This window comes from Convolutriloba macropyga, chromosome 1, assembly GCF_964194025.1.
Source record: "Convolutriloba macropyga chromosome 1, txConMacr16.3, whole genome shotgun sequence".
Classification (NCBI taxonomy): domain Eukaryota; kingdom Metazoa; phylum Xenacoelomorpha; order Acoela; family Convolutidae; genus Convolutriloba; species Convolutriloba macropyga.
Window position 1 is genome coordinate 42,086,145 of NC_134468.1, and position 14,950 is coordinate 42,101,094.

The 14,950-nt window shown below is 42.1% G+C and overlaps 1 protein-coding gene across 1 annotated transcript in view; it reads right to left on the reverse strand.

Moving 5' to 3' along the window:
* The window catches only part of LOC142341439 (glutamate receptor ionotropic, kainate 2-like), a 41,008-nt gene that overhangs the window by 1,222 nt on the left and 24,836 nt on the right, over positions 1-14,950 (reverse strand). Inside the window, exons 3-6 of the mRNA XM_075392421.1 lie at positions 12,748-13,060; positions 1,543-1,659; positions 787-922; positions 178-345 (exon numbers count right to left, since the gene is read on the reverse strand). Of these exons, the coding sequence (XP_075248536.1) occupies positions 178-345; positions 787-922; positions 1,543-1,659; positions 12,748-13,060 (734 nt within the window). The remainder of the gene's footprint in view (positions 1-177; positions 346-786; positions 923-1,542; positions 1,660-12,747; positions 13,061-14,950) is intronic.

Here is a 14,950-nt window from a genome sequence, read left to right on the forward strand (position 1 = left end):
CTGAGAACAGATTTTAAAAATAATATTCATCCTTTGGTTGAGGTGCCTTTAAATGATCAGGCAAGTTAAGGTAATTATCAGCCATGAGGACATCTAGCTCCCTGTTTGTTTTGATGGTCTGATCATCGACGCATACCCCAAATTGGGTGTCTTTCCAAGCATATATTTCCAAGGTACCTGTCAAACAGATGCATATCCACACAGATGGAGCTAGTGGTGCGAGGAATCCGAACAGGTTGTGGCCCCCTCCCCCGATAGGTCTGCGAATGAGGATAGACACTCCGTAGTCCATGTGACTGGCTACGAAGTCCACCACTTTCTCACGGTCGTAGTTACGGATCATTCCTGGAACAGTGAAAAATACTTAACCGCAAAATAAATCAGATAGAATGGTGCGACGTCTCTCAAACTGTAACTTAAAAAGGACTCAAATGTTGAAGATGCTTTATATAAGATTGGGCAGAATATAATATAGCGTTTGATGAGATCGGTGTGCATTCGTCCGTGTTTTGGACAACGTAATTTTGAATGTTCCACAACCCCCGAAATATCATCCTTTGGTCTGAAACCTCGTCTTGGACATTTTCGATGCTAGTCTTTAGTTAAAATGAAACAATCACAATAAAGATCTGTAAAAACTTATGGATTTTTTTTATCGTACTCTATTACAGCGCCAGGTGAACAAAATAAGTATGATAAATCTATCATTAATTGCACCGGCTCGCTATTTTTCTCAAAAGTTTTTCTCAAAAATGGAAATATCACTTCAATTTTATAAAGGTTAACCTGCGACAGCAATGTCTGCCTTTCCCTTCAGTAGATCTCCAACTACACCAGTCCAGCCTCCTTCCTCCTCGGAGTACACTCCGTATTGACCATCGGCCACAGTGTACACTGAGTAAGTGAAAGATCTCTCTTTAGTCTTGCGAACAGAAACGACCTTGCTCTACGTTCCATTGGCTATATCACATGAGTCAACATTTCTTCATAGAACAATATTACCGATACAGTAAAATTCGGCACCAAGTATTTATCTCTGCAGTGCTTTGTGTACCCACAATTACTCAAAATTCCCGCGTTTTTGCTCCATCAAACCGACTAATGATCTGAACATTCGAAAATGGCGTTCGGTTATTTTTAGGTTTTTAGTCTTTCTACGGGTCTAGGAAATACAATCACACAAAAACACCAGTCTGATTCTAATAGAAGATAAGCCCCCACGGAAAACGACTTGTTGGTGATAATTTGTGTAGTTGCGACAGTTTCGTTTCAAGTCCCACGGGCCACTTTAACAAGACCATGACCCACGCGCCAAATGCACAGCTCGTTAAGAGTAAAGTGGGGGCTTATTTCCGTGGGGTTATTTTTCCTTGGGTGTTTTTTTCCAACCTCAAAATAGTGCGGATTATCGAAACCGTGTTTCTAAATCTTCAAAGATTCTGTAAGACATGAAAAACAGTAGTCTGGTAAACATTTCATAGGTTGATAGCAAAATATAGAGCAGAAGTAATTTGTGAGCAAGATCTTTTCATTTTAACTCACATCGCGACCTCTCTGCTCTTGAGATGATGACGATGCTGCAACTTCAGTCTGTATTGCATTTAGGACATCAATGCAATATCCATCAAACAATTCCTTCTCCCAATCTGAGGAGGTCTTCTAGAATCAGAATAATCTTTCTCGTTGTTAGAGCATTTTGTATATAATGTGGGATGGCCTAAAATGCTTGCAAAAGCAAAAGGTAAAATTTGACTTTGAACAAAACTTTTGCCGTAAAACATATTTTTTCCCTGATACTCTACGAACAGAAAACTGAACTTGATCGTGAAAATAATGTGGACTTCTAAAATAGAACAAGTCAATTGGTTTCTCAAAATAAAAATTTTGCAGATGTTGCTAGTTCAGCCCCTTCACATTATACAACCTGTACATCGAAATGAAATGGGTTTTCTGCTGTCAAGGTGCTAAGAGCTTGTAGCTGAGAGAAGTAAAACAGTCTACCGATAAGGTTTCAATTCATCATAAACGACATAAGAAATAAGTAATGTGCAATCGCACAACGTAAGCATTAACAATGATCATAGCAACATATTTACTCATCGAAGATAGCAACGTATAAGAACAACGTCTTAGCATTACAAACGTATTAAGATCACGGCCAACATATCTCCAAGTGGTTTTTTAGACGGCAATTTTTGATACTCTTTTGGCCGGTATTTTGTCTGATAACGAATTGGTTCAATGCCAGTAACCATTTTGTATCAATGAATCCAAAAACCCGAAAATTACTGAGCCGAATCATGTCTTATTTGATAGGTCTTATGATTAGGTTTACTCGAAATTATGTTGTTTGCACTTTTTCCGAGCTTTGTACGTAAATAGGAACAAGCGTATTTAATGTTTTCTCGTGTGAAGCTATAGTTTTATTCGAATAGAGCGTTGCTCATTTGCTTGTTCTCTTTTCTTTACTCGATACCATCGTCGCACGGCTTTAAATGAGATTAAGATATTCAATCATTGTCGCATGATTGCAGGTCAAAATAAAGATATTGAACAATCGTCGTACGATTGCAATTCAAATAAAGATATTTTCTCGCTTACATCTATTTAGTTACTAACATCCTCCGGCCCAGAAGAAGATGCTGGGAGAATTGGTACTAATTTTACAAGCGGGCGAACGAGCGATCCGGAGGACGTGCGCAATACAGCGGAGCGTGCGACGCTGTCGGAACCGTAACGGAGTTCAGTGATCCGAGCAGTGGGGTAGTAACCTCTTGGGTTGGTCTCTTCAACTACCCAAACCAAATCACCGGTCTTAAGGCGGTGGTCGACAGGCGTCTGCCACTTGGAACGTCGGTTCAGCGCCGGTACGTACTCTTTGATCCAACGAGACCAAATAGCGTTAGCGTAAGACTGCGCGCGGGCGTAACGCTTACGGTGATCAAACTCATCTACACAGATGATGGAAGGAAAACTACGTGCTTGGTTACCGAGGAGAAAGTGATTAGGTGTTAATGCGCCTAGGTCGGACGGGTCGGCGCTTACGGGCGTTAGCGGACGTGAATTAAGTGCATGTTCGACCAGACAGAAAGTGGTACTTAAAACCTCATCTGTGAGGCGGCGTGTTCCAAGGATTGTGTAAAGTACGCGCTTGAAACTACGTACTAGTCTCTCCCAGATGCCACCTTGGTGTGGCGCACTGGGCGGGTTGAACCTCCACTTGATGCCTTTGTGGGCAAGTTCCACGGCGATGTTGATGGTGTTCCACTTTTCGATGTTCTCGCGTAGTTCTTTTTCCGCGCCAACAAAGTTAGTGCCATTGTCTGACCAAATAATGGCTGGTGTACCCCGACGGGAGACGAACCGCTCCACTCCCATTACACACGAACTGGCGTCCATGGATGGAACGATTTCAACATGAACGGCACGAGTAGTTAAGCATGTGAAGAGGAAACCCCACCTCTTCTCGGTAGTCCTACGTACAGTAACGTAAAACGGGCCGAAGTAGTCGACCCCGGTGTTCGTGAACGGGGGAGACTGGTGTGCAAGTCTTTCTACTGGGAGGTCAGCCATGATTGGTTGGATAGTGGCAGCTCGAAACTGTCTACACGTGACGCAGTTGGATTTAATTGAACGCAGTGAGGATCGTAACTTAAGGATGCTATAACGTTCTTGTATTTTAGCCCTCAGGTAGTCAATGCCTTGATGATGATGTTTAACGTGGGTGTGCCTGAGGAACAACCTGACAAATGCATGGCGTGCGTCAAGAACGATAGGATGTTTTACATCAAAATCAACTTCGACCAACCGCTTGATGCGGCCTGCCGATCGGATTAGACAATTTGGCCCAATAAATGGTGAAAACGGGGCAATACGGCTACTCCGTTTAACGGGTTTGTTTTTGAGGAGATCTTTTCTCTCCGCATTAAATGACTCTCCTTAGACAAGATACTGGAGATGACGCTCGGCTTCGTCAAGCTCCGTGGGGTCTGTGATGCTACCATCGGCATTGCGGTAACATTCGTGAGAAGGTAACAAGCGGAGTGCGTACGCTGTTATCCGTAGCAACTTCTGATAAGAACTGTACTTGTCGAAGGGAATTAGTTGCGGGGGCGGTTCCTTAGTTGACTTGGTTACGGATGCGGCCAATGATGTATTGGTTTCGTCAGTTTCCTTAGTTACCACACCAAGTTTGATGTTTTTAACTACTTCGATGCTTGGTTCGAACGGGAATTCCTTGGTTCTTAAGAAATCTGGACCCCTCACCCAGCTACTTGATTGCAAAACCTCAGCGGACATACCACGAGTACCGGCATCTGCTGGATTATCGCTTGAGGCAACGTGGTTCCATTCGTCAACGCTAGTGTGTTCTAAAATCTCGCAAACACGGTTTGCAATAAATATTGGGTGCTTGGTTGCAGAGTTAAGCCATTGCAAGACAGTAGTGCTGTCGGTCCACATGAAAACCCTGTTGACTTTTACTGTGAGAGCTCGACAGATATCTTGTTTCAATCGAGCGGCCAGAAGCGCTGCCTGTAATTCCAGCTTTGGAACAGTCATGACCTTCATAGGTGCTACGCGAGCTTTACCCAGGACAAACGCAAGCTCCGTTTGGGGCCCACTCGAAGTAGTTACTCGAGCTCGGAGAAATGCAACGGCACTGAAAACTTCTTGTGAACTATCGCCAAACATGTGTAGTTCCAGGTGTTCAAAGTTTCCGGAAAAGTAGCTCCTTGGTATAGTGATTGCGGCAAGCTTGGGTAGTTCTACACTCCATTCGAGGAACCTTTCAACAGTGTCTTTTGGTAATTCTTCATCCCAATGCTGCCCGCTGACACGCCAGATGTCCTTTAGTAACAATCGGGCACCAACAGTAAATGGTGCCACCAGGCCGATGGGATCGAACACCTTAGACACTAGGCTCAATACCAAGCGTTGTGTTAAAGACTTAGTTACTGTACTGGAGGTACCCCGACTCACAACTAGAGTATCATTGTTGTGATCCCATTTCAACCCAAGCACGTGCGAAGATTCCTCCTTAGATGAGGCAATTACTTTTGGTTCGGTGGACTGAGGTGACCCATCAATTCGATCAGCCAGATTTGGTACATTGCTTACAAACTTAGTAAGCTTGAACCCACCTAGATGGAGAAGTTGCACCAACTCTTTCGATCTTTTGAGAGCCCTCTCAGGTGACTCCACCGAATCCAAGTAATCGTCCATGTAGAAGTTTTCTAGGACGGCTTTGGTTGCTTCCGGGTACTGAATAACATTGTCTCGGGCCGTGCGTTGCAGTGCATAGTTAGCGCATGTGGGCGAGTCTTTAGCCCCGAATATATGGCGCGTGTATTGATACACTACAACATCTGTTGTGGGGTCCTCTCGCCACAAAAAACGCAGTGATGGCTGGTCTAAATCAGGGACACCCACTTGGAGGAACATACCCTCGATATCTGCGGACACGGCAAATTGATGTTGACGGAATCTAAGTAGTACATGGATTAGGTTTTGGAGCAGGTCGGGGCCAGTGAGCAAAGATTTATTCAAAGAAATACCGTGGAACTTTGCTGCACCATTTAATACCCTACGCACTTTCCCCGGTTTGTTCGGATTGATCACGGGATGATGTGGTAGGTACCACTCTCTATCCGACCGCTGCTCTACCTTGTGAGCATCAGGGACTGTTTTCAAGTAACCTTTTTCCAAGTCTTCACGGATGGTATTAGCATAAGTTTCTTTCAATGATGTATCTCTCGAGAGCCGCTTTTCGAGAGACTTGAGCTGTACCAGTGACGAAAAGTAGTTATTTGGGAGCTGGATGTTGTCATCAGCCCATAACATACCGACATCGTATCTTTGGCCGTTATGGAAAGTTGTTGTTTCAAGTATTTCCTGCGCGCGAGCATCCGCTGCGGATCTTGGGTCAACTTGCTTGAACGCGCCGTACGATTCCATATCATACCAAGATTTACCTGACAAGCTAATTCAAAATCCTGTTCAATATTGGCTTTGAAACACGTGGAGACTAAACTTGAGCTTGACGGGAGTGGGCCACTTAAAACCCAACCTATGGGCAAGCGGACAGCGAATGGTGAGCACTTTTCGTCGGCTGAAAAATACTCTAACGGGCGGATGGCATGGTAGACATCCTGTCCAAGTATCATCTCAATTTCTCCATAGCTATATCTTACTGGATCCAGAACTGCCAAATGTGGGTAAATTTCTTGCATGGACTTGACGTCAATGATGTCGGAACCTACATTTAATGTTTCCCTCACGTAGGGACGCACAGTAAATGCTTCAAAGTCTTGATCTTTGTGAGGTGTCACAGTCAATTGAACCACCTTTGTGTCTATGAGTTCTTCCGTGTTTATACCCTTGACGGTCAGTTTTAATGCGGTACCCTGCAAACCGAGTCTAGCTGCGAGACTATCGGACACACAAGAGTTACTGCAAGCGGTATCGCATAAAATCAACGCCGTAGTACTAGTACCAGAAGAATTAGTAACTTTCAGTTCCGTGACCTGAAGGAGGCCTTTGACATCCGTCACGGAAGACAAAGTGGTTGTTTTGCTTGGTTGCTGTTGACCAGTAGATGGCCTACTTGTACCTGCGTTCGACTTCGAAGTATCGATGTTGTTGTTTGTTGAGGGTTTAGCTGGAAAAACCCTTTCAGCTCCATGAAGTAAGGTGTTATGGGAGCTATTGCAACCATCTTTCCTACACTTACGAGGACTTGGGCATTGCCTAAACATGTGTTTATCACGCAAACAAGAGAAACAGATCTTCGCCTCAGCCACGACCTTGGCTCTCTGTGTGGGGGTCTTTTCCTTAAAGACACGGCATTCCCACAACCGGTGGCTGCCTTTGCATACAATGCAACTAGGGATTGATGTTGACGGAGATCTCTGTTGCGGCTTAAAGTTACTCTTCTGTTGCGTATTTGCAGCAAATGCCTTTGAAGCAACTTTTGATCTGGTTACTGAGTTGTTGGTATCCTCGGTCTTTGCTTTAAGTGCGGTATTCTTCATTAAATCGTGCGCTTCGGCCTTCTCTTTTAACCAATCGTTGAAATCAAGAAGAGTAGGCTTCACCCAATGCTTTTTGACAGTGAAGAGTGACCATGACTCCTTCATATTGGGTGGTAGCTTCTGTACGGCGGTGTTGAGAAGCGCAGCACTCTTTAAATCCGAATCGTATGACAGCGATTTAAATACCCCGACAAGACTTGAAATGCACCCCGAGTAGTTAATGATGTTATCGCTATTGTGCATCTTCAATGGTGGAAAGCTGTTGAGTTTGTCCAAATATGCACTTACGACCGCCTGTGGTTGGCCAAATTTACGTTCTAAGGTCCTCAGTGCGTCTTTGTACATTGCGCCGCAGTAGGCGAACTCAGCTATAGCTGTTTTAGCTTTACCTGTAACGAGGGTCTTAAGGTATGTCAATTTTACATCATCAGTTAAGAACTGAGAGTCGATTGCGCTTTTAAACTGACCATACCATTCGTGCCACTGTAGAGGATCCCCACTGTATTGTGACAACTTCCATTCGGGTAGTGGATCATTCCTCTTGCTAGATAAGGCGTCAGTGAATGCCTTAATCAAGCTTGCATTTTCAGATGCTGGCGCTGGAGGCGTGGGATGCAGTGGGCCACCCCAACACAATGGTATCGGGGCAGTATGCCCATATGTGGGCTTTATAACCGGCGTGACAAAAGGTGGCGCTATGTTAGTAGTTGTACTAAAGGGGTTAACAGGGATGCTACAAGTTGCTGCGTAGTTGCTATTTGGATTATTTTGTGCACTCATTTGCAAGATGGGATGGCTGATAGTGGGGTTAACTCTGCTTGGGTGTAGGTTCGGTTGAACGTTGTTGAAGACGGTTGCATTATTTTTAGCCTGGTTCAAATTTGGGGGAGTATTCTGAGGGAAACGCCACAAATTTAAATCGGGGTTACGGTTAAGGGGAAGTTTGGTTGCGGTAGGGCATGGTAACAGGCGGGCTTGAGGTGAATGGACAATGTTTTGTTGTGGAATGTTGGGGACGTGTAAGTATGCTGTTGCGCTCGCTGGAATGGGCGACGGAACCATGGGAGGCTGAGGATTATATAATTGTTGAGGCGCGAATACAGGAGGCGGGTTCACGAGTAGGTTTAGAAGTGGAGGTACATTTTGCGAGGAATGGGCAATAGGGACTTGTGTTTGGTGCGGAATATTACTTTGAGGTGGGTTCTGTTGTTGCGGAACATGAGGCATCGACATATGTAATTGACAAGGCACACTGGAGCACTTCGGACCCAAGAACTGATTTACCTGTGGGTTTTTTTGAAAAATCAGGTACGAAAATGGAGTTCGTTGGTGCCATAACGGGTGTTGGTGGCCAGGGAGGTTGCATAGGTGGTTGAGGTGGTGGGAGTGCGACATTTTGTACGTCGACTGGTACTTGGTACACTTGGTTCACTTTACCACTGCCTGAGGGACTATGTGCCTGCTCGACTCTTTGATCAGTGAGTGGTTGCTGCAGTTGAGCCTGGAGGTATTCCCGATACAACGCTTCTTGCTGAGCAACAGAAATTGCAACTCCTGGCCGGGTGTACTGAGAAAGCATTTCAAGATGATTCAAGTTACCGGCAACATTATTTGTGTTTTCTGGAGGATTACTAGGGGCAGTATCTTGAACAGGAGGGTCAGCGGTTGCTGAACAAGGACGAGAAAAATTTAAATCACTTGCAGCAGTCAATGAATTACCTGGTGGAAACGAATTTACCCAATCCTGAACAAGTCTCTGACTTCTATCTGATACCCTATCTTTAAACAAATTCAGTTCACTTGAGTGGTGACTAAACAATGAATGATTATCCATCAAATCAGCTTCATCTAATTTAGCTGCTGCAACACGCTGGCGGTGGTCTTCCTCCAATTCTTGAAGTGCCATCTGTTCCATTTGTATTTCAAGCTCCTTTTTTCTCATGGCAATTTCGTGTTTTTGTTTAGCGAGGCGCATGGCAGCTTGTTCTTGTTTCTCGGCCTCTTCGCGTTTTAGTTTTGCCATGAGAAAGTCATGTTTACGCTGGCTAGACATTGATGATGTTGTTCGGCGTGAATTTCCCCTAGACTGGCCTTGAGTGTTAACACCCTCACGTACGGTGTCTTGGTCATCAACTGTGTCAATATAGCTTCTAGCCGCGAGCAAGAATTTATCATTGTTCTTAGTTACATCATCCAACCATTGCTCAAGGACAGGGTAAATTGATTCTGGGTTCTCTGCTTTGCTGGCCAATTCAAATAGTTCTTCATTCTTCTCCACCAGTTTACTGAAGACATCCTTCAACTTAGAAACCAAGCGTTCAACCTTAACCCTCCTGTCTTGACGATCTATGGCATCTGTGATGTCCTTATGGATGTTACGTAACTCAGATTCCAGATTAGACCTTGCATTAAAGAGCTTTTTCAATTTCTCTTGCTGTTCGGTCATGATATTGAAATGGCAAGTTTATCAATGTAGAGTAACTTTCAACCAAACACGTGGAATGCGGGTTATACCGAACCCAAATGACGACGGCTTGATAATCAAGACGTCGAAGAGCAGAAAAGAAGTTACCGAGTAATGATTTACTCGGCGAAAGTGAGTAAGAAATTATAGAGTGCGTCTAACGTGCTTGAAAGCAACGAGGGACTAAACAGGAACACAGGCAACCGGGGAAAGAGGACTGGGTGGACGAAGCACGACGAGACGGGAAACGAAGCGGACGGGGCGGGAAGGAAGGGCGAACGGCGCGCAACGCAACAGGGAACGGAACGGAACTGGCGAAAACGCGGGTAGTAAACGGGCGACGCAACGGACGGGACGGAAACGCTGAACGAGCGACGCACGAAGAAACGAGACGGGCAGAACGGATAGGTTGAGCGAGTAACGCGCAACGAAGCGGAAAAGTGGGACGGAACGGGCGGGAGACGACTAAGCAGCGAGCGGGGAGGTCGGGGGGGGGAAACACTTTGCTAGCAGACCCCAGCAGCAAACTCAACCAAACAAACTAGCCGTAACTCCAGAACAAACTTAAGTCACACCCTAGGGGGGAGGAGAGATGCTACTGCAAGAGACAAACTAGCACAAGTCATTATGGGTCTTAATATAAACAAATAATGAACTAAATTACGGCAAAGCAGTAGTATGCTAAATGGATGAAAAGAGCTTGTAATTTACTAGCCGTAACTCCAGAATCAACTTAAGTCACACCCTAGCAATTTTCAAACCTAACCAACCGATCAGCATACCAACAATATTAAACAAACTACAGCAAAAGTTAAGTAATAGGCAGCGCTTTTGTAGTCTATGAAAGCTGGAAAAGTTAAGAAACAATCTAGCCGTAACTCCAGAATAAACTTAAGTCACACCCTAAAAGGCAAGAACCTTAACCAACTAACAATCATACAGTTACACGCAAACATACAGCAGCAAAAATCAATATACTACAACAGGAAGGCTAGTAAATTAGTAAAGTTGAAAAGTCAAAGGACAATCCAGCCGTAACTCGAGAATAAACTTAAGTCACACCCTAGAAAGCTATAAGACCTAAACAACAAGCCAGCATACTAGCATATTCAACATACTACAGCAAAAACAACAACATACTTCATCACATATGACATACTACATCGAAAATCGGAAAAGTAGCGAAGAAAACGGAAAGCGAAGTTTTGGGAGAGCGACATTATTGAAAAAGAAACGGAACAAGGAGAATTGGAAAGTTAAAGGTCGAAAGAGACACGGACGGAACGGTACATAAGAGAGCGACGAGAAAAAATTACAGGGATTCGATCAATTTTTTTTCTGTAGGCCGGAGGTTGTTAAAATTTTCACGACCTTTTCTCCGTATTGAGTTTCACTCAATTAACGATCCTTCTGGTTGAAAAATCATAATTTTGACGAATTTGTCAAAATTTTATGCTTTTGTCAAATTTTTTCAAGTTTTGGTCAAGTTTTTTTTGCAAATTCTTGATTACGGAACGGTAATCCAGTGAACTGGGCGGTTTTAAGTTCGGTAATACGGTTTATCAATATTCGGTATTGATTTTCTTAAGTTTTTTAGAAATGCATCAAAATTGACAAGAAATTTTCAAAATCGAACAATTTAGCATTATGTTATCACATTTTTTCTCATATCTGAGTTTAATTTTTTGCTATATAAACATAATGGACCAATTTGGTTGAAATTCCCAACTTTCAACCAAAAATTTTCAAAATCGATGTTTTTTCGTCTCAAAAATTATGTTTGGGGGAAAAATGGTGACCGATTATCTATAAATTACCCGACGTAAAGTCTGTCTAGTGTTAAAGCAATTGTTGGTGAATGTAACAAAAACCGTTGAGAATTTGTTAGGGGTGGGTCCTTGCCGTCTAATTTAACTCAATATCAATTTCAGACTTGCAGAGTTAGAAAAAAATCAAGTCAGTCTTACAGTTTAGTTCCAGTTTTATACAGAGCACTGTGTCATTGGGTCAGTAACAGTGGTGTTCTTTGGGGTAACCACAACTGCTGAAATTATCGTAACGCGCTCCTTTTTGCAATTCTTTTCCTCATCTTGCTAACTTATGCCTCCACATACTGCACCCCCTTCTGAATGATGCTGATTAGAGCGCGTGGTGGTAGTCGACCTCGGTTAAAGTTTTTCTGACATGTGACTCGTTTCCAAACACAAACGGGGTGTGGTTAAAGCCGCTGTCCGTTTGGTTGAGTGCATTCACCATATGCAAACTTTCTTCTGCCACACCAACCTGTGGTCTATTTGCGTCAGGTACTCTAATCCAGATGGGCAACTCGGAATGCCCTGGGGCTTAGCCATCCAGTCTGAGTACTGTGCATTTTGCATCTGCATTGTAATCAGCTTTGAAAGCGAATCCTAGTGAGTAACTTTATCACAACAATTAGACCAAGGAATTGATTAAGCCGCGATTTCTCCTGTGTTCGTAAGCCGGGAGCGGCATCATAATGTAGCTGAGAGAAGTAAAACAGTCTACCGATAAGGTTTCAATTCATCATAAACGACATAAGAAATAAGTAATGTGCAATCGCACAACGTAAGCATTAACAATGATCATAGCAACATATTTACTCATCGAAGATAGCAACGTATAAGAACAACGTCTTAGCATTACAAACGTATTAAGATCACGGCCAACATATCTCCAAGTGGTTTTTTAGACGGCAATTTTTGATACTCTTTTGGCCGGTATTTTGTCTGATAACGAATTGGTTCAATGCCAGTAACCATTTTGTATCAATGAATCCAAAAACCCGAAAATTACTGAGCCGAATCATGTCTTATTTGATAGGTCTTATGATTAGGTTTACTCGAAATTATGTTGTTTGCACTTTTTCCGAGCTTTGTACGTAAATAGGAACAAGCGTATTTAATGTTTTCTCGTGTGAAGCTATAGTTTTATTCGAATAGAGCGTTGCTCATTTGCTTGTTCTCTTTTCTTTACTCGATACCATCGTCGCACGGTTTTAAATGAGATTAAGATATTCAATCATTGTCGCATGATTGCAGGTCAAAATAAAGATATTGAACAATCGTCGTACGATTGCAATTCAAGTAAAGATATTTTCTCGCTTACATCTATTTAGTTACTAACAGAGCTTAAAAAAAGAACAGGCGCGTGGTCTGTCAAATAAAATGCTGCAATGCAAGGCTAATTAACGGGCTTGGTCCTAAGCTGTATGAGGAAATAAAGTGGTCTTACTCGAATGATGAATGGCTCCTCCTCGACAGTGACAACTCTCAAATGTGAACCAATCAGAGAAGTAGACCCAATCACTTCACTTCGTCTCTTGTCAGAATTTTTTAAATCTTCCTTTCCACTGGGATAGAAAACCCAGGACCACTTGTCGTCATGAGACCCATTCACGTGTCCCTTTTGCTCATAGAGTGCAATTCGTCTCCATTTGTTCCTGGGTGTTGAGTCCATGTAATACTCTTCAGCACTGAGAAGTGTAAATTTGTTATCGGACGAGTCCTTTGATGATATGAGGCTTTTTTCCAGACTTCTCAGAGCCCTGAAATCCAGATATAGACCTCGACTTACGAAAAGACTGACAAGCTCATGAGCAGCTTAGTATTCGCACAAATTACGCGTAAAAGCACAGTAGCCAAAGACGATCGAGTTCAGATACTTTTGCAGAGTAAGATCTGACATATTTCTACCAACTTTAACTTGATAATAACTTGTCTTGATAATAACAATATAAACTGCTGCTTATAAGATCAAACACATTAAAAATTTTTTGTAAGTTTTCTTGGCTGGGCTAAAAAAATACTTTCCAGGAATTTTCTAATCAAATTAGTTGCAATCAACTGTTATCAGTTTTCTCACAGCAAATCGATAATTGTTCTGAGATGTGCTTTTCACTTTATCTCCAGACTCGGGACCAGTACTGCAGCAACTGGAAAAAAATAAAAATGTCGAACGTTTGCTGTTTTTAAATACTTTAGTATGTTTAATTGAAGTTCAAAGCACAACTAAAATCTATGCAAGAGTTTTTTCGAATTTTTTTTCTTGAAATTTTTGTTTCAAAAATTCAAAAAATAAATGAATTTTTACATATTTATTTAACATAATTTAGTAAATTTTGTATCAATACTTTTATACTATGATTGTACCAGCACACTTTGCCGTGTACTCAACTTATAACTGAGAAAATCTATATCTCTAGCGATAGATCAAGGAAGGCAATGTTTGCTTTGTGCTTTGTTATCATTTCAGTTGAGTGCTATAAACAGTTGTAGTAAAGTTTCTGTATATATCCTTGTTATACATTTATTTACCAGAGCTATATGAGCTAAAGTCCTAGACCCAAGTCACCTCTGATCAGACCACCTTGAGTCGCAGACAGGAGTTTAGTGCAACCCAAATTACAGGGTCTAGAATAGGTTGGAATTGCACAATGATCAGGACAACTTTTTCTTATTGTGTGATCAGGATAATTTCCACAAGAATTTGTGGGTTAATTTGTGCACGAAAGTCGGATCAGAGGCGAAAGTCTGGATATAAAACATCCCTAATTTTTTTTAGATTATTAACTGACTGTTTTTCATGATGCACTTTTCTACTACTGTTTTTTCTGACTCAAAAACAAAATTGCAGGTACTTGAAAATATTTCTGGTAGCAGTTTCATCAGTTAGTGTTTTCACAATCTTAACAAGATATACTATCTTATTCAGTTTTCCTTGGGTAATTTCGGTTGAAATTGTTGTATTGATACAATTTTCAAGTTATTTTAACAATTAATAGAGAATGATCAAATGAAATGGCAAAGTCTAGCTGATGATCCGATCAGGGGGAGTGATAGTCACACTTAACTTACAGAATAAGTTGGGTCACTCAAAAAACGTAGCCGCATGGAGGTCGGGTTGCTTTGGTCTGGCATCAGAGGTGAATAATGTTGCGCATTGATCGTACTTTTCCTCGGTTCACAAGAAAGTCTGATCAGAGGTCATTTTGGTCTGGCACGGTCTGATCAGAGATCAGATTCTAGGCATAGTCTTATCAAAGGCGGTTTGGATGTGGAACTTTGATATGTGTATTTTTTAAACTGATAGTTAAATTTTTCAACTAATATTACAATATCTAATTGATGTCTTTTAGCTTTTGAACCAGAAATGCATTTCAAAGGGTGTAAATATTAAAAAGGAAAAACATCGAGCAAATTGATGATTTGAAAATTTCGTTTATCATCACAAAAATTGTTGATTTCAGTGCTTACTTAAGGTAAACTTGGCAAGGACTTAGTTGAAAAGTTTTTAAATTCGGTGCAAATGTTTTTCATTTCAGTTGGTCTCAGGAACTCAATTTTTGCTTCTCATTTATGATGTAAAATAGTTTGGTTTTTTTGTCTCTATTGCAGCCGGTATTTTGTTAGTAAATGAAGAAATTAAAACTTAATTT